This window comes from Poecilia mexicana, unplaced genomic scaffold (genome assembly GCF_051168715.1).
Source record: "Poecilia mexicana isolate PSO_F unplaced genomic scaffold, ASM5116871v1 scaffold_14, whole genome shotgun sequence".
Taxonomy (NCBI): domain Eukaryota; kingdom Metazoa; phylum Chordata; class Actinopteri; order Cyprinodontiformes; family Poeciliidae; genus Poecilia; species Poecilia mexicana.
The window spans coordinates 17,857,715-17,882,433 of NW_028263383.1; the positions used below are offsets into that span (position 1 = coordinate 17,857,715).

The 24,719-nt window shown below is 44.7% G+C and overlaps 1 protein-coding gene across 1 annotated transcript in view; it reads left to right on the top strand.

The window, feature by feature from the left end:
- auts2a (activator of transcription and developmental regulator AUTS2 a) overlaps positions 1-24,719 on the top strand; it is a 334,197-nt gene that overhangs the window by 277,316 nt on the left and 32,162 nt on the right. Inside the window, exon 5 of the mRNA XM_088012298.1 lies at positions 15,675-15,723. Within this exon, the coding sequence (XP_087868424.1) occupies positions 15,675-15,723 (49 nt within the window). The remainder of the gene's footprint in view (positions 1-15,674; positions 15,724-24,719) is intronic.

The following is a 24,719-nucleotide window of genomic DNA, read 5'->3' on the forward strand; positions in this document are numbered from 1 at the left end:
TCCGCCTGATGGATATCCGCCGCCACACGCAATTATCCAAAGACACACGGAAGTGCTCGGTGCGAGCGTACTCAGCCGTGGAGTCGTGAACATCTCAAGCACAACTTTGCTCCGGATGAATTAGTAATGCTGAAAGATTCCATTTCGTCTGTCTAAATGCTGTGTGCGGCGCTCAACCTGGTTAATATAAGGAGCCACTCAATTTTTCATGCCCACGCCAAGTGTAGCCTTCAATTTAACATGCGCTTTTAATCCTGCGAGTGCTAAATTGCTTTTTAATGTCGAGGAACATGGTGTTTTCAGAGTGACTCGTGAAAAATGCATCGGCAATCTGCAGAGAAAATCACATCTTCTGTTTTTTTTTGTTGTTTTTTTTTTTTTTTCTTCTTAGGGTGAAGGAACAAAGCAACACCTCAGCAATAGGGAGCGAAACCAATATGTTGTTTTGACACATCTGTCACCTCGGGGGGTCTCTGGAGGACTCCTCCGGCACTCAGCGACTTTGTGTGCGATGGCGTGATTAATTGTGTCTGTTTTCGCACGCATCTGTTGTGGATATTTGGAACGCCTCCATGCACGCGCGTCAGCAGTTATCGGGCTCCGCGTCAGGACGTGGCGGTCGGTCAGCGTGTCGCGCGCGCCGCGTACGGGTCCCGCCGTGCGTGAATTCACGAGCGGCGTCAGGTGTTGCAGTGCCTGAAGCGCTGCTGGATGACAGGTGTTAGCAGGCCTCCCTCCAACCCCCCAGGCCTTGGATTCCCCCGCACACCAGAGGCTGCACAGGAGTCAGAGCCTGGACTCGGTCGAGCATGGCTAAAAGACCTTCCCTTTAATATCCCCGGTCAGCGAGTCAGTGAACTCGTGCTGAATGACTTCCTCAGGGCCAGCCAACCGTCCGCCCTCTGTTATCACATAACAATGTGGCAGTCGAAGCGGACTAATCGGTCCGCTGCTGAAGGAAAACATGGCCAGCCCTTTCTTAACCAACAGTCCATTCACACTCTTATTGTCTTGGCTTTCAGACAGGCTTTAAACAGAAGAGCCAATAAAAACACATCATAAAAATACAGAGAAACGGCCTGGTTTCATCTGCTGCAGGTCGCAGGTGTTGTGCATGTTAGATCACATCCCACATATGCAAAACTAATGCAAACTAGTGTAGCTCCACTTGCGGCAGTTTGTTGCTTAATGCAAAGTTCTAATTCCTTAGTAAAATAATATTTGGTTAAAACTTGTGTCCATTTTGAACTGGGTTCATTCGCTCACGGACTGGCAGGAGTTTCTCACGGTGGGAGTGACAGTATCAGTTTCACAAAACTGAATGAAAGAGGTGAAACCAAACAAACGAACTGGTTTTTATTTAAAACAGAAAAGCGACAAATAATTATTTTTTTCTAACAAATTATTTAAGGTATTCTTGAAAATGAGACCCTGCTTCGTTGACGCTGATTGGCCAAAAGGCCGGTGATAAGGAAGACTGTAGATGTTAGCTTATGTGGGAGTGTAAGTATGTTTTCTCCCTGTACATGCTAATGTATATTAACATATCTTTGGTGTTTGAACTACTAAAATATGCAGTTATAAGTGGTATTAAAGGGGGTCTCCAGTATTCACAGTCGGCTGTGGACCACTACGAATACCGGGGGTCCAAAGCAAACATTTTTATTTTTCTCCCTCTCATAGAGTAACAGAAGTAGCCCATAACCGGTTGATATCAGCTGGTTAATTATTTAGGTTTTCTGCTAGTTGCCAGCCTGGTCTCAGCTGCTGTACAAACAACCTGCTTGTTGTTCCCCAGCTTTAAAACACTGTAAGCTTTCAACAGATGCAAGTCGTCGTTGTAGCTTCCACACCATGTTTGTGTGTTTAGTAACCAGAAATTTGTCCAAATAGCTGATATTTTATGAATCCAATCATATACCTGAACTGTGTTTTGAAGAATCTTCAGTCAGTGTAGAAAAATCCAGTTCATGTTTCAGTATTTGAGATCGTAATCTAAAGATGGTCAGTTGCAAACCATACTTCACCAAAGAGCACCAATATGAAGGTACAGAGCAAATGCCAACTTTAGCCTCTTTATCATTACGGTATTTTCAACATTTAGATATTTTGATTTCTTGTTCGTCACTCTTTGTTTCTTTTTTCACCAAGTATCCAGAATGTTACCATGCAAACAGTTTGTATATGTAACCGAGTGTTATTGTTCCAGATGTCCTTATTTGCTGAATTTATCTTCATAACTGCACAACAACCCAAGGGCTACTTCCTTTTATACTTCAAAATAAGAGTTTTATACATAGATTAAAGCACTCACGTTAACTCATGAGAATAGCTTGCATTTTCTTAATTAGGAGCTCACGTGATAACATCAACTGGATAGTGCTTTGCATGATTTCACCAATACCAGTTTGAAACCTGGGTACCAGTAACAATCTCAGGCTTAGTTAAAGTAAGCTGTGAATTCCTTGTCCAAAGCGTAGCGTTCTGGTGTTTTGTCTCTGGACCTTTACCTGTGTGTCCAGGCATGTGTGGCTTGGTCCAAGCTGTTTGCGGTTTCTTGGCTTGCTCTGCGGATAAGTGACACCGCCTGTCCCTGATGCCAGAGCAAATCCTCTTATGTGTGTGTGTGTCAGAGAGAGAGAGTGAGGCAGACAGCGAGCTGTCCCAGATCATCTTGTTGAAGCTGGTGTTGGTCAACAAAGTGCACAGTAAGCCCAGCTAAGACAGACACTGATGATTGGGCTTACCGCTGGTCATGTCCCTAGTGACCCATTGCACCGGTGGTCCCTAGTTGCCCTTAGCGACGCTAGGCAGCAAGCAAAAACAACAGAGCTTAAAGACAACATCAGATCCTAGACCATAACAGCTCGTGTTGTCCTCACTTTACCGCCCGTCTGTGTATCACTTATGCATCAAAAGCAAACTTTGGGGGCTTTTATGTTTGACACAGTCACATAATATGTAAAAAAAAAGACACCAATTTGGAAAGAATCACACATATTTTAAGGGAGAGAGCATGCTCTGTGTGCACCCTGGGATCTTGTGTCCACTCAAATGACCCCACGGTGAATGTGCTGCTGTCAGGCAGCCAGTGGGGCAGCCTGACAATGTGCACATTTAGGACGTAGAGCTTGACGGCGGCTCAGAGTTTGTGGAGGAAAGCTTGGAATGTGTCCTGTGGCTAGACGCGGGCCGCTCTCAAAGGCATCTCTATTACAAGCAGACAAGCAGGGCCTTATGGAAGGGATCGAAAGTGCTACAGATACACATCTGGAGTGATGTCCCACACTGAGCGACCGTGCACCCTTGTGGAAATCTACTGGCCTACGCCGAGCTCCACTTCATTGCTTAATAGCATAATTCCTGTTTCTGGGTGTAGTGCAGAAGCAGAGCCACAGGCATGGTTTCTGCCGTTTGTGACATGGAATGTTTGCAAACTGTTGAAATTATTATATTTTATATGACATTTAGCAAAGCCGTTTATCAAACTGAGGCAGAGTTGCTTTGATCAGCTAATTTTATTCTAAAATATCTGTCTCTAGAATAAAACACAGTCTTCATAATTTATCTTAACAGGTTTAGTGCCTAGGCGACCCGTGATTAACTGGTAAAAGGCATGACGTTCGAATTCCCAAAGTAGCGGTCACTGGTTATTGCCGATTTAGCTGAAAATCTTCTAACTATGGCTACCAGCCAATTTTCCCTGCATATCTTTCTAGAAGGGAACTCGCGCTAAACATGACAGCTCCGCTCTGGTCCGTCTTCGGCTGGTGGCCCTTTATCGATACTGACAGATAAAGAGCCCTGTGATCTTGTGAAACACCAGGCACACGAGCCTTGATTACCATCCCTGCTGATAGCGCTGCATGCTAATCATTGTAAACATCATGTGTCTTTGACACACTAAAGCTTATCTGTAATTGGTGTAATTGTTACTAGCATTTAACAAGATCGTCTTGCAGATATCGTGAGTGCCAAAAGGCCCTGCTGATGGGAGAGGCTCCCTCAGATCTGCCTTGCTGATGGGGGCATTAGATTGTTACTAACCCCTCTCTTGCTGTGCTGTTAATGAAAGGCAGCCTCGAGCCAGAGCATAAATCCGATAAAAGGGGCTGGAGATGAAGGGGTCATGAAATATTTAAATATACAGGGCTTCAAAGTGGAAAGGGCCTCCCTGTTCTTGTCAACACACAGACCCCCTGCAGCCCGGCTACGGCCCCGGCCTTTGGCCTGAAACTAGCTTCTCATGTAAGTCGAAAAACCATCAGCTCACTTTTCCACTGCTGAGGCACCACCCAGGGAAAGGAAGTGATCAACTGATCAAACTGCTCTGCACTCAGTTTTTGCCTTGTTCAACCCGTCTTCCCTTGCGGAGAGGAGGCTTCCAGGCCAGGGAGAACGTCTAGGTGTTTTCCTTGTGGTATGCTTAAGCCAACGGCTTCACATCAGACAATATGAAACTCTGATAAGTGTAGGAAAAACATCCCTTTTGTCTAGTTGAATCAGCGCAGAGAAGAGTTTTAAAGAACTGAGTGGTAATCCTTTGAGGAGATCCTAAAGACACGGCACAGATCACCTGATGTGTCTTGAGTCCCAAGACTAAAGGTTCCTGGCTACATTTTCATTCTGATGTCCCAGATAGCTTTCCCTCTGTGAGCCATAAAAAGGATCTCAACTTCAAGTTTCTCTGCTTCCCATCATCGAACCCCCCAGAAAGGAGGCTACTGTGGAGGGAACAACAGTCTTATTTAGCTCAGGCCCTGGCAGGTCCCCCTCAGCGGTTGGTACTGGAGGTGGGCGGCGGACACACTGAGACGAGATCGACAGAAAGGACATCGGTGACAGAACAGAAAAGGGGGGTTGTGGGAGGACGGGCAGGGACCTCCCCGCTGTCCGTCATCCTGCTGCCTTTTGAAGTCCGGGGCCCATCTTGTATCCCCCAGAGAGCCTATCATCGACCCCCACTCTGGCGCTGTTGAGCACAGAGAGAGCGTTGAAGAGGCTTGTTTGAGAGGAGCATAGGGATTGCGCTGGGGGTGGCTGAGACAGCCTCCATTGGTGCCTGACAGAATGGTCTTGACAGAGCGTTTCAGAGAGCCTAATCCCTCTGACCGTAGTCTCCCAGCCGGGCAAACCGCTTGGGGGGGGAGAGAGGCAGCACAGACTTGGAAGATTTTACCCCAGTACCTTAGCAGTGATTTCCTGAGTGTTTTCTTGTAGTCATTTCCTTTTAAAAAGACCCAGCAGGCTGTTTCTTTCCCCTCTGTTTCCTCCCTGCTTGGCTCCTTCTCTCTCTCTCTCTCTCTCTCTCTCTCTCTTTCTCTCCATCTAGCCTGTCTCTCCTCGTCTCCTCCTGTTGTGTTTTCTTCTGTGCTCCCTTCCTCCTCCTTTATCTTTCTGCCCTCCCTAGTCTGCATGCTCCCACTGGATTGCTGTGAAGAAAAGAAACAAAAAAGGAAAATATTATCCCTGCCAGCACAGTTGCTCTTGGTTAGTATTAAATCGAGGCCTCATGGGGGGCTTTTGGGTTCCCGCACCACACGTCTTTGGTTGGACATGTCTGGTGGGTCTCTGCGAATATAAAGACATGCAGATTATAGAGAAAAATTAAAGCCGGGGCTATGCAGCGATGCGTTTTATCTGTTAGGAATGTTCCTGTCTGGGATGTGGCTCCACTTAACTTTTCTGAGAAAACTGGGTTCACATTGAAGGATGCTGACAGTGATTCTTTCTATCCTCGCCTTAAAACTAAAATGACATCTGGATTTCATTCTACTGGCTAAAAAGATCCTTTAATATACGACAAGCAGAATTAACTCTGAGTCATACCATCTTTTTTTTTTTCTTTTTTTTTTTTTTTGTTGATGCTCAAAATGTAGGATGAGACAGCAAAAATGATTGTCGGTGAGATTCGAGGATTTCCAGTTTGATTAGTCTGGAGTCTGAGTCAAATAATCCGGTCATTAGTAGGAGTCCGGAGAACTTGAGTGCACTGAGGAGGTAATTCAGTCATTTGATTGAGGTGCGTTAAACCAAACACACATCTAAAAGTTGCAGGACATCAAGACCTGTATTAGAGGATGTCTGGTTTAGACTTTGACTAGGCCATTCTAGTACATGCATATGTTCTGATCTAAATTAGGTAGGGCTGTTGTAAACGAATATTTTAGTAATCGAGTAATCTATCGATTATTCTTACGATTAATCGAGTAATCGGATAAAAAAAAATATAAAATGAAATATTGGTAAATCTGGCATAATACCGGTGTTACTATCAGATATCAATATCAGTCCAATTTTTCATATTTGAGCATCCCTAACAGTTGCTTTTTTGTAGTTTAGAAAACTAACCTGTAACAATAATAGCTCACTTTCTAAGTTAACCAGAAGAAAAGTTATAGAAAAATCTGAAATTATATTGAATTTAATAACAAAGAGGCAGGCTCACAAATGTGCTTATAAAAAATGTCTACAATCCAGCTTTTAGTTTATGTATTCATCTTCAGTGAGTTTAATAGATTAATTAAACTCACCTTGCCACCTAACCTGTCACGCTTTGGTTTTGAAAATACGGGAAATGCCGCCTGGAGTGGGAGGAGAGGGCGAATGAACGAACATGGGGTGGAGGGGAGGAAATAGACCAGCGGACTGACGAACCGTTAGACCGGGGGACGAACACGGGGGGAAGCAATACGGGATATTTACGACACCTTCACTGGTCACACTCAGAAACTCATCTACCAGCCATGTACGATGCGCTCCGCCACCCGTTTCTTCTGACCGGGATATGAAATTTATTGTGCGGTTCGTCGGTAAAGCTACATTTACACGGTAAGCATCAGCTACTCAGCCGCCCGCCCTGTTCAGGCTATCCGCTCACCTCAGCGCTCTTCCCGCCGTTCGCTTTCAACCAGCAGCCCCGGAGGAGAAATGCTGCCGTACTCCAGGCATTCCCCCAGTCATTTTAAGGATGCTTATTGGTTCCCCAAAAACGATAAAAAGTCGGGCATTATCATCAATCAATAAAATCCCCACGGGCCAATCTTGAAGATTGAACTTTATGCCGCTGAGACTTAGCTTTTGTCAACAACTCAGAGGCGGAAGTGAGAGCTCCGCGCAACGCAAATGAAGTCCCGGCCGGAACACGGTGCGCTAACTAATAAAACATAGATTAACGAAGCTTCGAGGCAGGTAAATTTTCCTCGAGGAATTTTAGTAATCGAGGTACTCGAATCATTCGAGGAATCGTTTCAGCCCTAAAATTAGGAGTCGTCCTGAAGCTCTTAGATCCAACCCTGCTCCAACACACATGGCCTTTGCCAAACTTGGTGGCATCCTGAAGAGGTAGTCATTTGATTCTGCTGGGTTGGAGACGCCTGATCTAAACCAATTCATTGGCTAAATTATTAGGGTCATTGTTCTGCTAGATGATGACTTTAAGTGGTTATGTTGGATTTTATTGAGGCGTTATAGAGTAAAGTAGGTTGAATCCTCTCATTTTACAAAAAGGCGCTACTTTGTGTTGATCTATAGCATAAAATCGTGATAAAATCAGTTGACTTATCCAGGTATAATGTAAAAAAAAACTGTCCAAGCTTATTATATACTTCTCCAAAGTACTATGTACAGTGTGCTGAAGAGGGTTATGTAAGTATAGCATGGTTAGCCTCCAAAACGATTTAGCTTGAATCTTAGAATCCAAAATGACCATGACATGAAATGCAAACAACTTTTGATGTAAGTCGTGCTTAAAAAATAAAAACAGGCCGCGTGTGCTCTGAGGCAGACAGCCCGTACGCCCTCTGTGTGTAAGAAGCACACGGAGTGACTGACTGGTCTGAAATTATCCACGGCATCGTAGCCCACAGCCTGCATTCCTCGCCAACGTCTGTAATTTAGGCAAAAAGGTCTCCCATTTTTCTTTTGACTGGGCAAAGTACCGGCGAAGGAGTTTCTGGGCCGTTCGGGATGAAACCGGAGCTTTTTAGTCAGGAAAGGTTAAACCAATTTTCTTGTCTGCATTGTTTTCGCAAAGTGAGTCCTACAGCGGCGACATTAGACTGATGGCCGGTGCGGCCGGTTTGTTCCCCGCTGACAGGGCCGCTCCTTTCTGTGCCCACAACGTCAACTGGATCTGATTATTGCCTTCCAGATCCAGATAATGTCTGCCATTGATCAGGCCATTTATCTTGAACTCCTGCGGCCTCGGCTTGCTTTCAGAGGCCACGGGGAGATAAGCAGATCCACATAGGCAGATAACATAGTCTCTACAGGCTTTTAACAACCGGAAGAAATACTTCTCCGCAGCTGCAACTGTCTGACGTGATTTGAGTTGTGTATCTCTGGAAGCTTTCATGTAACAAAAGGATCTGCTTTTAGAGGCAAAACCATCGGATCCCATCGACATACCACCCCCCCACCCCGCGTCCGTCAGTCTTAATGTTCCCAGAATGCAGGTCGCGTCTTTTAAGGCTTCTCAGATTTCTCTTTCACTCTTGTCAGGACGGTTGATTGATGATTCCTTACAGAAAAGGCTGTCAAGTTTTCCAAAAGCCCCGTCTCCCGTCCTCCCTGCTCCACGCTCTACTGTCCCAGTTTGTGTTACAGTTTGTCAGTGTGTGTGTTTGTGTGCGGAGCGGTGTGTCATCCGCCACATTAATACCGACGATGAGTGACAGATTAATTTATGTCTGACTATGTGTCTGAGGAACCGGGAAGAAAGGGCCTGTCAGTGCTGCTTGTCAGGAGGGGGGAGAGATTAGAGCCAGTTGTCATTGACAAACCGCTGAAGGTTCGAGGAGATAAGGTCGGATGCGACGAGTTTGGGTGAAAGAGAGAGAGAAAGGAGAAAAAAAACAACAAAAACGTGTGAATGTAACACAATGAGATTAATAGAAATAAACACAACAGTCACACGACGCCTTCAAATGACTAGGAGAGGAGGATTTGCTGGCAAGTGGAAGCGTGTGGGTTTGTAGGCGTGCAATTAGAGATATTTCACAGCTCTGTGCTGCGGACTACATTAGTCGTCTGATGTTAAGCAACAAGCGGGGTATGATTTAACCCCACCTCCTTCTCCGAGAGGTGGAGGATTAATTTAACACGTCCTTGTAAAGCAGGTTTTATTCTCTTTTCAGCGGTATGCGCCGTCATTTATTATTCTGATAATTCCAGTAGTCAGAACGCCGGATTCCTGCAGCCTCTGAAACAATGAATTCTGGGCCTCACACTGTTTGGCTGTTACATGTTATAATCCTCTGGGGTTTTTTAGTGAATAAATAGCTTTTGTAAACACCACATGATAAAAAACAGATTAGTTAGCTCTTTGTGGCGTGGAATATGTGTTTTTGCTCGCTCTCATTGTGCCGTGTTGCTAGAATGAATGGTAGCATTATTAACAGAACCAGCGATCCAGTCGCGGGATCCGCAGGATTACAGACTCGGCCTGTCAGAATGGGTTTTGTCAGCTTCTTCCTAACTTCCTCCGCTAACCTCATTTTACGCCCGTTTGATGGATTACAGAAAAAACCCACTTCACACTCCGGTGTCTCCAACAGAAGAAGGTTCTGTTCAGTAGCATCGATTTAACACGAGCTGTTTTTCCACAGGCCGCAATACTGCGCACATTGGAACTGCCAAAACAAATTTGCTTAGTGGAAACAATTTTTAAAAACTCGTATTTTTCGATGGAAAAAGTTAAGTTGACCTGGGTTTTTCGGCCATATCGACATCGATGTATTTCTCAGAGCTGCAATGGAAATACTTTTTTGGAGTCACGCGAATCACGTGATCAACAACCGGATGTTACGACTGGCGAAAAAGACGAAGAAGATTACAGGAAGTAGTTGGAGGATCATGTTTGTTCATGACTTAACACGTGAACTAACCAATTACAAAACTGTGTTTTTCGACATTAGCAGAATATTGACAATGTTTTGCACACATCTGTAAGGGAAACGCAGCTACTTCCATCTTTATATACTTCAGTGTGTTAGCATCAAAAACCTGACGGAATAATTGTCCAAACAAATCAGAACTAAAGTAAAAGAGATACTCCAACATACTGCCACCACGACTGGCGCAATACTTGTCCTTCCCCTTCACAATTATGGCATTATATCCCTGTGCAATGTGTTTTTATGGTTCCCTAAAGCAAAGATAGTCTGGAGTCAGCAGGCAAAACGTACCAAAAGCTTTTAACCTATCACACCGCCAGCGCTCATGTTACACTTATCAGGAATATTTCAATGGAGGGGGAGATTTGTCATAATGGCAGGCAGCCTCATAAAGCCAAACCAGTCCCCTGCGATTGTAATCTCAGAGAGTTCCTGTAAAATTAAACCCTGGTAGCGGGTGGAGGGGGTGGGGGGAGCCAAACATGAGTCTGGTTTCTTTGAAGTTGGGAACCAACATCCCAAAAAACAGAATAAAAGATGACAAAATGTCAGCGTGAAGCCGATGGTCTATAGATAGAACATGCATGCCCAGACAGCAATTATGGGGATACATAGCACAAATGCAGACATTGTGTTTGATCTCAGTCCTTCTCTCCCTTCCACAGATACTGTTTTTTTTTTTTTTTCCATGTGAAACTGTGCAGGCTTCTGGTTTGTTCAGTGAGAGCGTGCTCATCTTTGTCAGCATTTCATTTGAATTAAAAATAATGCGCTGTGTGAGAGCCGGACGGCAATTGTTTGGCAGTGTGGCTGTAATCACAGACTTGTGGTCGCTCTCAAATCTGATAATGACCGTATAAAATGGAGAACAGCAGCTCTTTCCTTGCTGCTGCTGCTGCTGCTGCTGCACTGAAACCCCGAGAAGGACTGGTAGCCATTTTCTGTCAGCAGCAGTCGTATAAATACATATTAGCAAGACGCTGTTGTCATCCTTTTGAAGCCAAACCACGGCGCGCTCTTGATGTGTCGTCCTAATCACAGCCTCAAACATAGGAATCGATGTGGTCTAATTACATGGAAGCTCTGTTAGTGCGTTTGCAAATTGTGTAGAAAATGATTTAGAGCATTTAGAGGCATAAATCCTTAGCGGGGTGGAGTTCTCAAAGATGTCTCCACAGCCCATCACCAGCATCAAAGAAGGATGATGTTTGTTTCATTGGTCGTCCTGAGGCTTCATGGCCAAGACAAACCAAGGAGATGGAGTCCATCTGGTCTCTTATTGAAGACTAAAACCATCGGTTCTAATGGTATTTGATGCCAACCTTAAAACACCTTTAGGACGGTCGGACCAAAGTCAAACTATGGATGCACACACCCTTCGCAGTACACAAGATACACCAAGCCGACACACCAAGTGAAACTCCAAGATGTTTTGTTATATGTGTGGCTTTCAACACTGTAGTAAACACAGCAATCATGGCAGAGAGAAATGAGTTCACTAGTTCGGAGGAGGAAATAAGGACAAACTTACAAGCTACAACGTCTCAAAAACTAATGGAAAGCATCGGTGGGATGTTCACCCGCTGCATCGGACCAGAACCGAACAGGAGGAGTGTTTTGGTCCAACAGTGCGTACTTCCTCACAGCCTCGGGCAATCGCTCCTCAAAACTATCCGTCCTGCTCTCTGGGTGAAAAACCGGCTTCTGGAAGTTAACTAGCTGGGGTTGCTTTCCACATAAACAAGCACACGAACGACGTAGGGTTAAGACACAATTTTCGTCCCGCAATTACGACAGTGAGATCTGATTCCGGCAGTTCGGCTTCACCACGTAGAGCCCTTTAGTGTCTCTGTTACCCAGAAATCCATTCGAGTCGTGGCTCTGAGTTAAGTCGATTTCTGCTCCGGAGTTGTTCAAGAAGACCTCTGCGGTGTGGATCTATTGTAATTTTTATTGACCTCCCAGTCACCCAGTTGATTCACATTAGACGAGCCATGATGGCACAGTCTGCTATTAGGGTGCAGAAGGAAAAGGGCAGAAAAGAAGAACCTTTAAAGCTGTAAATCTACCAAACTGCCAAATGTTGATGGAGGTTGGAGGTCAGAATAATTTAAGCCAAGTTAACACTCCGTGCCCTCCGTAGATTTGCCACGCTGCTTTCTAAATTGCATCAAAGATTCACAAACTCACCATAAAGCCTGAAGATTCTGTGGTTTCTAGACAGTGTGGCTCTAGTTAGAAACGCCGGTTTCCTCCACAATCCACAAACATGCATGATAGACTAATCAGGATGCGTGTGTGTGTGTGTGTGTGTGTGTGTGTGTGTGTGTGTGTGTGTGTGTGTGTGTGTGTGTGAGAATGAAAGTTTAACTTGCCCACGTTATCTTGATTTTATGAATTTATGAACATTGTGATGATCCCTGAATGGCTGGCTTTAAATGTATGTTATGTTAGCAGACAAAAGTGTAGATTCCACCTGTGAGCAGCAGAAACTAAATACTGGGAATAATCAACCATTAAGAAATGTTTTTCAACCGTCCATCACAAAACTCCATCTACAGTTCAAGGTCTTTTCAACAATTACCTCACTGCCGCCGTGGCAGGGCAGATTCCAACCCTGGTAATCTGATTTGGACCTGGCTCCCTATTTCCAGTGGAAACAACAGGGGCAAAAGAAAGACCCCCCTCATCCCCCCAGAAACGGTCCTGCTTCTTGTACTGGAATTACCTTGAGAAAAACCAAATCTCCAGGATTTGGCAAAGTTACCAAGTCACCAGCTCTCCAAGGCAGATCCGCGTCTGCTGTTTTCCGAGCTGGAGGTTTTTGTCACAGTGGGCCGGAGAGCTTACATCTGGGGAAGGCTGAATGACTCAGAGGCTCTTGTATTTTCCCGCTGACCTGCCTCCAGGCCACAGCACTGGGAGCCGATACAACTGGAAGACAGCGCCTGTGGGCTGCAAGGAGGTGGAAGCTGCTCATAAAGGAGCGTTTTGTTTTTCCTCCTCTCACGGTAGCAGCACCCTGCTGGGGAATTCATTAGCGGCTGACATCATCTCACTCTGTACGAAGTGAAAGAATATCTTTCTACCCCAGCTCTCCCCTCCCTCTCCACTCTCTCAGCCCCCCTTCTCTCACTCTCTCTCCTTCCTCCTCTCTCTCACTCTTTCTCTTTGCGTCCTTATGTACCTTTGGAGCGCTGCTGTCTCTCCTTTTGCGCGCCATATACGCAAAAGATCGCCGTGCGCCTTCAGCCACAGCTTTTCGGAAGCCCAGACACACGAGTGTGTTTATCCTCTGAAGGAGTGCTACTGAGGCTGGATCCGAGTCCGCCTGGAAATCAGGAAGTGGGAGGACCCGGGCCGCGCAGGCAGGCAGCAGGAGCAGCAGCCACTCACTGGATGAATGGGAGTTTGTCAGCTTCTTGGAAACGGATGGGGAGAGGCTGCTGTGCGCCCATGGTCGTAGGGAACCCTTTTTAGACAGAACACACAGCTTCAACTGGGCTTGTGAGGTTTTTATTTGTATTTTCTCTCCACCTCTTTGATTCGCCTCACCTCTGCTGAAGGGAACCGACCGTGCGCTTTGTTGGATCGCTTTGCTCCGCTCCCTTCTCTGCGCGCAGAGCCTCCCGGATCCTGATTGTTACCGCTCGCGGATACTTCCCGACAGGAGAATAAACGGGAACAGGCACGTTTAAAGGAAAAGAAGTCGGGAAGCGAAGGGTTATTATTATTTTTTTCGTCTCTGCCGAGGGGAGGCATGGTTCCCTTTGTCCAAAAGGCGCAGTAGCTGAGAGCGGCTGTGGATTCCTCTTTTTTTCTTTCTTGGAAAGGCTCAGTATCTGTCGCTCTCTTTTTCTGCATGGCTGTGGTCCGTTTTAAGGGAATAGACGTCGCCGCCTCCTGTGTGGATTATATTCTTTAAAAAGCAGAATGTGAAGCGGGACAAAGTAGAAAGCCTCACTTTTCTGCTTTTCGCTATTTTTCCCCAAAATCAAAGGTATGAGCGCTGTTTGTTTTTTTTTCTTTCGCTTTTACCTGCGAATTATTGTCTGTTGATGGCCAAAAATGAGCTGTTTTTGTTTCCCGCAGCTTTAATTGTTTGCATCGAGATTGTTTTTTTTGTGTGTGTGTGTGAAATAACGCCTGACTCGTGATTAGGAATAAAGCAGGACAGTGCATGTGTTGTTTGTTTTATTTGAATTTGGAGCAACACTTTGCAGCTGACGCCGCCTGAGCCGCAGCACAGTGCGCATCCAGCTGTCACTGGACGCAGCATCGCGCTGCACTCAGATCGGGTGTTTGACATTTTTCGCTTTAATCCCGCGGCGCATCTTCCCTCCCAGACAGTTATTAGAAATGCATTACATCCTCAGAATGAACTCGGGTCAGTTTTCCTCTCAGACGAAGCGTGCTCCTTCCGCTGCTGTCAATTCTCTCTAACTAACTAATCTGTAACTTGGTTTTCCGGCGGCGTTTCGGTGTAGACACTGTTATTCTTTGCGCTTTTACAAACACGCAAAGCTTTTATTGTTTAATTCTGGTTTAAATCCCGTCTCTGCTCATTTCTCCCTGACACGCCGTCCCTGCTGGTGCTCAGCCGGGGAGCCGTGCGCGCGGATCGGCTTGTTTTGTCACGGGGCAACAGTGCCACCAAGTGGTGGGAATGGGAACTACAGCATGTTTGGTTTTCCTGGATGGGCTGAAAATGATTAAAAATCAAGCGTTATAGACGGTCTCATCCTGTGGAGTCGAGTAATTTAATTTGCTCTAAAACCGGGCTAAGTGTTTATTTCAACCAGATTTAGATTGATTCCCATTTCACCCTTTAACTCCCAATTTTAGCACTCAATCCTATATTTAGGAAAAAAAGAGAAAACTACAGGGACACAGCTTTCCAACTCTTCAAAACTGATTTTTTTTAGGGCACATTTATGCCTCAGCAAATACACTAACATTGTAATCTTGTTGTAATCTAATGCTGTTGTATTTGTTTTAGTATCACTGTTAAATATTGCTAATCAATATTAAATATTGAAAAAGAAAATAGAATGAGTGAAAATGTTCAATTAAAATTATGTTAGCATCACAAAAAAATTTATAATATGAAGTTTGATGTGTGTGACAGTGTATTTAGTTTGACGCCATTTTCAGTTATCAACAACAAAATAGAAACACACAAAAAAATCACAAATCTTTTGAAATACATCGTCACAAGGACACAAAGACAGAAAAAACAAAACTAATTTTTTTTTCTGATTCATTACACTGGAAAAATAAATGCACCAAACATGTGAAATACTGATATATTTGCAGGCAGTGCACTTTAAGTAATTAATTGAGTCAATTGTTAAATATTTGAGCAGCTGTATACCACATATTTTGTACAAAAAATGTTTCATATACATTAAAGATGTTGTATTTGCCATTAGGCTCCAGCTGTTCTGCCTTAACAAGCCATGCAGTAATGTCTGCAGCAGGTTTGCTATCTGTTTACGTGACACATAGAAGCCGATTAGAGGATGTTCCGATAAGAACTGATGAACGTCTTGAACAAATGTTAAATTTTTTTTTTTTGTGCAAAATTTTAGTCACTACCTGCAGTAAGTGCCGAGGGACAAGAGGAGGGATGATCCTGTGAAATGGGATTCATCCCTGATGTTCCCTCTGAAGGAGCACGGCTCCACAGAGGAAGAATAGATTTGAAGGTGTTAAGTTGGAGAAATGATTCTGTGCTTTACGTAATGTTTGTGTTAATTTCCTTCTTCTCTTTTCCAGGTTTCCGATGCCAGTTCAGAGAAATTTTTCAGCACAGCCACAGCTAAAGGTACAGACTCTCTCTCTTTTTTTTTGTTTTCTTTAACTCCTTGTTATGAAATGTGTCTGCGGAGCTGCAGGTGCATCATCATCATCAACGTCATCGTCTTGCTGATATTGTTGAATATGGATTCTGAAAGTGTGCCGTGTTTTAGAGGGCAAAAATCAAAATCTGCCCATTTCTCTCAACTCTGGGTTTTCTTTTTCCTATTTATTAGATACACCAGAGCTGCAAATTGCTGCCATTTTAAATCTTTCAACACATTCCCAAACATCGTGGATTTAAAACATTGTTGAGTTTAATAAGAACCAGATTTAGGTTGGGAGCACATGCTTTGGTTCATAAATCAGGATAATCTTGGCATTCAATTTTGCGTGTTAGATTTGGCCACAATCAGAATTGGGAAGACAAACGTCACAGAAATTGGCCTGAAAAAGCCCAGTCTGAGCATCTCTACTTCATGAGGCTGTATTGTCACTTTAAACAGATGCCACACACGTAATCCAATTAAACCCAGGCTGCAGAGCTGAGCTGGGACGCAGGTTGACATTTTGACCCGTGGCTCTGACAGTTGTCATCCCATGAAATGCTGAAGCTGTGAAGAGTCTGAGGCCTGGCCCTGTATACGTGCTTGTCTTTGACGTTAGCGTGTAGCGGCTAACATTTAGCGACCGGGCGGCGTCGGCGGCCTTCAGTTGCAGACGGCGCAGGAAACGGGGAGCAGAGCGAGGGCAGGGGAAGCATATGTTTACGGTCTCAGTGTGCCAACACCACATGTGACCTCATTATCAAGTCACTAATTTGCTGTTAGAAGCAGCCCTATTTTCTCCGGCTCGCGGATAATGGTGGGGTGCCCCGCGTGAATGGACATTCCTCCGTAACGCGGGGGGGGGAGTCACCGTTTCAGGGCAGGAGGTGGGGGGTGGGGGGACACTCTGAAACCAGGGTCACGACCTCTCCACTGCTGTGGTTGGAAAGGGACCGATTGCCGATGATAGCGGACCTCCACGCTCATTTCCCACATTCTGGCGTCGGGTTCCCTTTGGTGCTTGATTCTTTTTTTTTTTTTTTTTTTTTTTTTTTGCCGGCTCAATCACCGCCGCTGAACAGGGAGGTTTTCCTTTTGAACGTGCTCCTCTGTGGACTGATTTGGATCCCCTGAAAGGATTAAGACCTCTTTTGTGCGGCCTAAACCAACAGAGGGCCACCCTCTCTACCCCCCTCTCTATGAAAGGACCTCAGTCGGGAAACAGTTCACAAAATCTGCTTTCTCCCTGCTCTGTGATAGACCGCTCTCCTGGCCTCCATTTGCATTTAAATATCCCTTCTTTTCTTCCCTTCCTACCACGGCCGTCTCCTCCCTCCTGCCGTATGCTAATGCGTGTCGAGTAAAAGAATCCAGGTGCACGAGGAGCAAAGAGCTCTGGTATTTTTATGGAGGCTGGTGTTGGGATTAAAAGAGTCGGGGAGGTTTTTGTTGGAAGGGATTACCAGCACTCTAATGCAACCCAAACTCGGGATAAGCGGCAGCTCCAACAAAAATAGCGACAAAGAGTTCGTTTGCGGCGTGCTCAGTGTCAATATTTGCTCAAAGGCAGGTGCAAAAAGTCTCAGTTTGTTTGCTGGATTGAACTCTTTAAAAAAAAAAAAATTGTATTTTGTTTGCTTATACAATAAAAAAAATGTTTAAATCTCTCTAATCCTCATCATGGGAAAGTAAATAAGAGGAAAAGCAGCATCCAGACAAAGGTATTATAACAACTGACTGGTTTGGTGATTATTAGCAGTAATAACCTCCAAAGCAGCAGAACACGTTGGTGAAGAAGTTAAATATCTGTCTTCTGCTAAAACCTCTGATTCCTGGGAGCCTAAGACGTATTTCAGATACAAAACATTACAGTAAAACCACCATGATTGGGACAAAGTACCATAACATAAGGCTCTCTAGATCGCTGGTATTTAGCTAAAGACTTTTTTTCCCTTTTGCTGTGAGACTGAAAATGAAAATGAGCCTGGAGTAACCAGAGGTGTGATGTGGTTCTCTAATCTTTCAACTTTCTCACCTGCTCCACATTCTCTGCTGACCGTTTTTGCTCCTTCACTAATTTGCATGTTTGCATTTTTGGACCATTCATACCCGACGTTTCTGGGTAAAAAAAAAAAACAAAAACAAAAAAAGATCAAACATTCCCCCAACATATTTCATTCACACATTCGAGATATTTTGTACCCACTTTTCGCATAGCTCAGTGTTTTGTTATACTTTGTTATTCAAAATAACAAAGTTTGACTATAATAAATAATATCTACCAGTAGGATGGTTTTTAGACTCATTTCATGGAGATACACCAATCAGGTTTAGCCCAGCCAATTTCCCTTTTTCTACCAATTTTTAGTAATTCTGATTCTTCTTCCCATCTAAGTGCTATTATACATAAAAGACAGAAGATAAGCAACAGGGTCTTTGAGAGAGCAACAGAGGAAGGAAGGGATTACAAGATTATCCTCATTTATTGCATCAAAGCATGTGTCTAACCTTTATTCGCTCTGTACTCAAGTCGAGAAAGTTCAGTTATACCTGAAAATGGTGCATTCACTTAGTTTTTAATGAATAAAGGCAGAAAAAGATCAGATCAGGTCTAAACCAGGGAAAGTTGTCAAATTCCTATTTGTGCCTCTGATTGATTGGAGCCATTTTGCTCTTTTGGGCGTTCAGAATGTGTCGCATTTCATCAGAGTCCAACGGTCCTAACATGGATCAGAGCTGCAATCAGTGAGGGCATGGTGCAAAGCAAACGTTAAAGCTGCAGTGTGTAACATTATAAAAAATATATGTTTTTTACATCTTTATTACTAAAACTATCATCACAGATTGTCTGTATGAGACAAATAATCTGTGAAACATCGAGCTCCTCTGCCTTCTTCCCAGTTCGAACTACTCAGTCAGAAACAACCAATCAGAGCCAGGAGGAGGGTGTTAGCGCTGTCAATCGCTCCCCCTACCCCTTTGTCATACAGGCTGGTTCACCACAACACAGCCAGCTACAAATGCTAAGGCTCGTTAGCTGATGGCAGATAAACACCTTTCCTGGAACGATAAGCTGTTTCTCCACCATTTGCACATTGAGCAGCATACACAAGGGTGATTGACGGCGCTAAGACCCTCCTTCTGGCTCTGATTGGTTGTTTCTGACCGACCGATTGGTTGTTTCCGTAGTTAGTACTGGTAGTGCTGGGCGAAAGCAGAGGATCTCGAGTTTTCACAGATTATCTGTCTCATATTGTACTTGTCATAACATGGTGACAGTTTTAACAAATATGGGGAAAAAAACATAATTTTGTAAAAGTTACATACTGCAGCTTTTAAAAAATATATAGTATGAATTACATTAGTTTCCTGAGTTACGGAAATTTTGTCTATGTCCGTAACTCAGGAAAACTACAAAGTAAAATGATCTGACATGCAGGGGTTTACATAGATGAACATGTAGAATGGTTTGTTTACAAGTATTTTTCCCCGTCATTTTTCCCCTTCGCCATTCTTTCCTTTGGCGTTTTGGTTCTTTTGGGTCTGCCGTCTGCAGCAGGGTGTTTACACTGACTGTGCATCAGTTCATCAGTTCAGTCCTGATTTAAAGTATATTTGTGTAATCGCTCAGCACTCTTGTGTAAGGATGTGACGTTAACCTCAATCCACCCCCACACACACACACAAACAATGGCAGTGCTGTGTACGTGGTGCGTTTCCAGCAGATAATCTAACTTGTTTTCCTCACATCTGCTCAGAAGTGCCGTCTAAAGTGGAGCCCATCAGCCTTCGAATGGCCTCTGTGTTTGTCCTCCTGCCTTCCTGCTCACTCTGGCTTCCCTTTGCCCAGGAATGGATTTCATTAGCTCCGAGTCATTAAATGTTATCTCTAATTACCACGGTTGTCGATGCACCTGCAGGTGTCAGCTAGCCAACCCTGATTCATTTACTCTGCCTGGGAGCGAGCGGCAGTCACGGAGTCTATCGGCCGCTGGAGAAATAAACAGCTATTCTGAAGACTGGGCCGCTCCCAAGCTGCCGTGGGTGCAATTCAGAGAGAGAGAACCTTGTTAGCGCGGTGAATGCCGTCCAGGGAGAAGATGGTGACTCTGACAAAGCAGCGCTGCACGTCACCTCAAAGGTCTGCCGACACGTCTAGCGGATGATTAAAGCCGTGTCGAAAAGGACAAAAATATCTTCCATCCGTCAATCCGCACGCTGTCAGAGGGACTGAGTCACCTGAGCTCACTCTGCAGTCTTCTGTCCGCTCCGTGTAGTCCAGCAACGGGATTAATGTAACAGGATGGAAATCAAAATGGTGTCCAGTGGGATTTATTTAAGTATGTGAAGCTTTTCCTGGCAGTGAGACGAAGAGGTCGCATAGATTATCTTAAAATGTGTGCAATATGAGTTTCTGAACATGGAAAATGAACCCCAAAAAAGCTTTAATTCAGGAAGTGAATTAAAGAAGTGTGTGTATACACTGTAAAACACAACATCTTATGTATTTTTGGTCTAGTTTTTAGTGCGAATATCAAGACTGAACTAATTTGTGCGTCGGATTTATGGGTGTACCAGAAGCGCACAAATACAGAGATTGCATATAAAAAAAATTATATGGAACTAAAAATGTTAATGTGTCAAAATCTATGTACTGGTACTGAATTAAGTGAAAATGATGCGTTAATAGTTAATAGTTTGGCTCTAATACAGATAGTTTTGTGAAGCAAAACTTTGTCATCCGTCGCTGTTGGTGGATGTCGCTTGTACGTCGAATTTACGGGCGTACCAGAAACACTTAAATACAAAAGTTCTGGCCGGACCTTTGAATGTTAAAAAACCCCCAAAAGTGATTAGTTGCTTTAAAATCTACGTAATGAATAAATTGAAATGAACGCACTGCTGTTCTGGCTCTAATACAGATCGTTTCTTGAAGCAAAAGTACGTCGTCCATTGCTTTTGCTTGCAGACGTTGCTTTTGCGCCGGATTTACGGCGTACCAGAATCGTAGAAGTACAAAATACACTCACAAATACATATATATGTACACACTACTACTTCTATTTAAAGTATTTGTAGAAAAGACCACAAAAATTGGTGAAAATGACAATCAGCAGATCAGCTGCTAATGAAACCCGGGAATCAGCGTCCGCCAGGAAACGGCTGATCGATCCGGCTCTGGTAAGCACTCGTGCTGTGTCTTTTAAAAATTCATCTGGTAGATGTATCGCAGAGTGACGTCCCTCATGAGACGTCTCCTGCAGCAGCTGCGTCTTCGATGTGAGACGATGAAGAGTTGAGTGCGGGGGTGAATTAAAGTGCACGGCGCAGGGATTCCCAGTCCCCCCCACCCCACCGCCTCCAAACCTCCATATCAGCACAGGGCTGATTTCAGCATGCTTTACTGGAGTTAATGTGAAAATGAAGCTGCGCTGCAGTGAGACCCCGGGCTAACGCCGGTGTGAAGAGCGCCACTAGTGAAGTGTGTCAGGCTTGAGTATGCCTGTCACCGGGGGGAGAGAGTAATGTGCCATGTGGAAGGTGTAATTTGCAGCGATGATGGCATTGTTTAAAAAAAAAAAAAAAAAAAAAAAATCATGGAAATGGAGAAGCAGAGGTGAACTTTTGTGGCACGTATCGGAGCTGAAGAGCTCCCTGGATCGTCGTAGAGAGCTCCGCTGGCAGCAAAATTGCCTGTGAGCGTATCACTCCCGCGTGGGAGGGAGCCGAGGGCTTGTTTTCCTCCCTTCCCTGAGAGGGAGGACCGCTGATAGAGCCGTGTGCGCTTCCAGGCTGCGGGGCCGCCACCTGCTGTAATCTCAAGTGATATAGAGAGCAACAATCACGCCACAAATCACCCTGGCAGCTTCCTAACTCACTCAGTGGACTGGAAAGAGAGGGCTGGCCTTTCGCAGCACCAGTGTTGGTTTACTGCCCCCCGGGCTCCCCGCTCTGCCCTCGCGCTGACCTCTGCCGTCTGTGTGGGTTTGAGTGTCGAGAAATCAAGGCTGCCTGTGGAACTTGACCGGATGCGCGGTGGAAAGACGACCCGACTGCTATTGGCCTTTTGTGCATTCAGGGGAAACGGCAGCAGTCAGAGACCGCCTCTGTGAGGTCACAGCGATGGAGCTGCTGGCATAATGTAATATTTTTACTGAATAAAGAAGAGGAGCTGCTTGGCTGGGCTTGTAGGAGAACTGAACAGAATCCAGCACTTTTGGGAGCCGCAGTGGAGCTGGGGTAGAACGTGCAATCCATGTACGGAGGCCTCAGTCCTCTACACGACAGTCACATGTTCGAGTCCTGACCCGTTGACCTTTGCCGCATGTCAATACACTGAGCCAAAAACATTCTTTAAAGTGGCAGTACTGTGTTAATTGGCTTTTTTGTTGTTTTACGTCAAGTTATAATGTTATTTCCTCATCAAAAACATACCTGAAAGGATACCTTGAGTCTTTCATGCATGTTTGAGAAACCCTTTAATCTCCCATGGCAACCATTAAACTGTACAAAATACCTGGTTAGACCTAGCTCCACCTTTGAGGCACAGCTCCTCCTCATAGCTGCGGTTTCCAAGCTGAGGTTCCAGCTCACAGAGCAGCTCTCCCTGTAACTCCCCCATTCAGCTCCTTCAGACTAGCTGGCAGCAATTAGCAGCTGCACTTTTTCTAAGCTCATTGTTCAAGCTACGACTCAGTGCAACGCTGGTAAAAATGTTGATTAAGGGTTAATAGAGGAGCGATGTTGTGATGACTTCCTGAAGGCGGAGTTTCAGAAAGAGCAGGAATTTTTAAAGAGACAGAGGCCCAATTTTAAGGCCTTAAGTTACAAAGTCTAATTTCTTTTAAGTCATATTTGATATATACAGCTTTTGCAACAACTGACGTTAACATAATTACTTGAGTAGGCTATAAAATGCCACTAAAACACAAACAAAAACTAGAATCCAGCCTTTTCTCCTGGGGAGGCTCAATATCATGTGTTGGTACTTCGTGCTTCGTCCCTCCTCCCTCCCCAGACTGGGGGGGGGCAACTATAGAGACAGAAGCTGTATTTCATGGCAGTGAGGGGTGGGGGGGGAGATCCTCTGCAGCCATACCTCATTGCTGACACAGCCAGACAAAGGTTAACAAATCAAGGGAAGCTCCGGCTGATTTACTGCCTCGCTGGCGCAAACAATAGACCCGGCCTCCACGGAAAAATGAAATAACTGCAACATTTTCCAGCTGTACGTGGTTCAAAATCACATCTAAAAGCCTGTATTGATTGCGGGTCATTACTCCGGCTTCTCTTGTTTGGTTTCAAAATGAATCTGGCTTACGGTTTTATGAGCCAACCCTTTTTTTTTTTTTTTCCCTCCCCCCAATACTTCTGCAGAGAAACGTCTCTTATACAAATGTTTGGCTTGCTAAATGCAACCAGGAAGATGTACAAATTTCTGCTGAATATCTGAGGGAATGAATGAGTGCGTTTGGGAGAGCGGTCGGTGAGAGGGATGCTTTGAAAGGCTCTGCAGTGTGTGCCAGATTCCCTCTGTCCTCTCCTGCAGCACAAAGAGGTCGTTCAGAGTTTGTTCCCTCGGTCCCTGAGGTTAGAGACTAAGTAAATCCATCCATCTTAATGCACTTATTTCAGCACCAGGAGAGCTGCAGGGAGACTGTGTAAACACTCCTATATCCGACATGCCAGGCTAAACCCGAAGAGCCTGGAACCCATCAGGCCAAAATTAAAGGTCTACATCTCAAACACAAACATTTGAATGGGCTCAGCTCCAGAGATCAAAGTGAAAGGCCTTAGATTTCCTGCTGAAGCCCCCCTGTTTCCCTTCCTGCCCTCCGCCATGCTGAGAAATGTGGCTGTTTAGCAGCCTGCCAGGGCTGAATGGTGAGCAGCTTTATGCTGTGCGCACCTCTGTGGCAGACTCTGCAGCCGTCCAGGCAGTGCCCAAGGATTAATGGTAGTTTACTTTGAAATACGGATCGATTTCAGGGGAAATGTAACGAACCGTAAGAACAGAACTATCCTAATTTAGGTCCAACCTCGACAACTTTTTTGTTGGTGGGGGTGTTTCAAGTCATAGTTTGTGTTTTGTGTAACGGGGCTTTGATTGAAATTCGGATTAGCTAGCAGCTAATTCCAGTGGGACCAAAACTAAAGCCGAATTACCATCTTTTTATGTAATGTGGTAAAATTGAAAAATTCACTTTCTTTGGAGCTTTGCATCATGTTGCAAAGTTTTTCCCTCATCAAAAACTTATCTGGAGTGTTTCCATGGTTCCTATAAAATGGCACTATGTGTTTGGAAAATGCACGTATAGCTCCTTTAAAAATAACAGTAGTCTCAAAAATGTAGTTTTTCGAACCTTTGCCTCTCTAACATTTTCATCAACTGCTGTTTACACAGAAGCTGCAGATTTTTTCACACCGGAAATGGAAGTAGGAGGCGGTGCGCCACCAGTAATCTTCCTGTGTGAAACGTGCACCGAGAACTGATCATCTGAACCGTTTCCAGTCCAAAACAGCACCATCTTGAACCACAATATATAACATTTTTTACTCTACTTCGCACTAAGGCAAAAATAATCTTTATTTTATTTTAGCTGCCATGTTTTTTTTTATTTGTGTTTTTTTTTCCATGTCACCACCTCATGTGTTGACATGAAGATGCCTCCAACTAGAGAAAGTGAGGAAAGAGTTGGAGGTGTTGAAAGCAGCACTCTCCTTGCCCCAGGAGACGTCCCCTCCCCTTCACCAGCAGCATTCACTGATCCAATGTGGCATTAGCCAGTCTCCTGCCAACTGTGCAGCATTAACAGGGTCAAAGCACCAAACACACACACACACACACACACCAGGACTGAGCCATTCCCAGCTCGCTGTTGGTGCGTTCAGGCCAATTATGCCTGTATCGCTCTTTGGTCCCTGTGGCTAAGGTGACATTGCCAAAGAGCGAGAGAGAGCCGACCACCTTAATGAG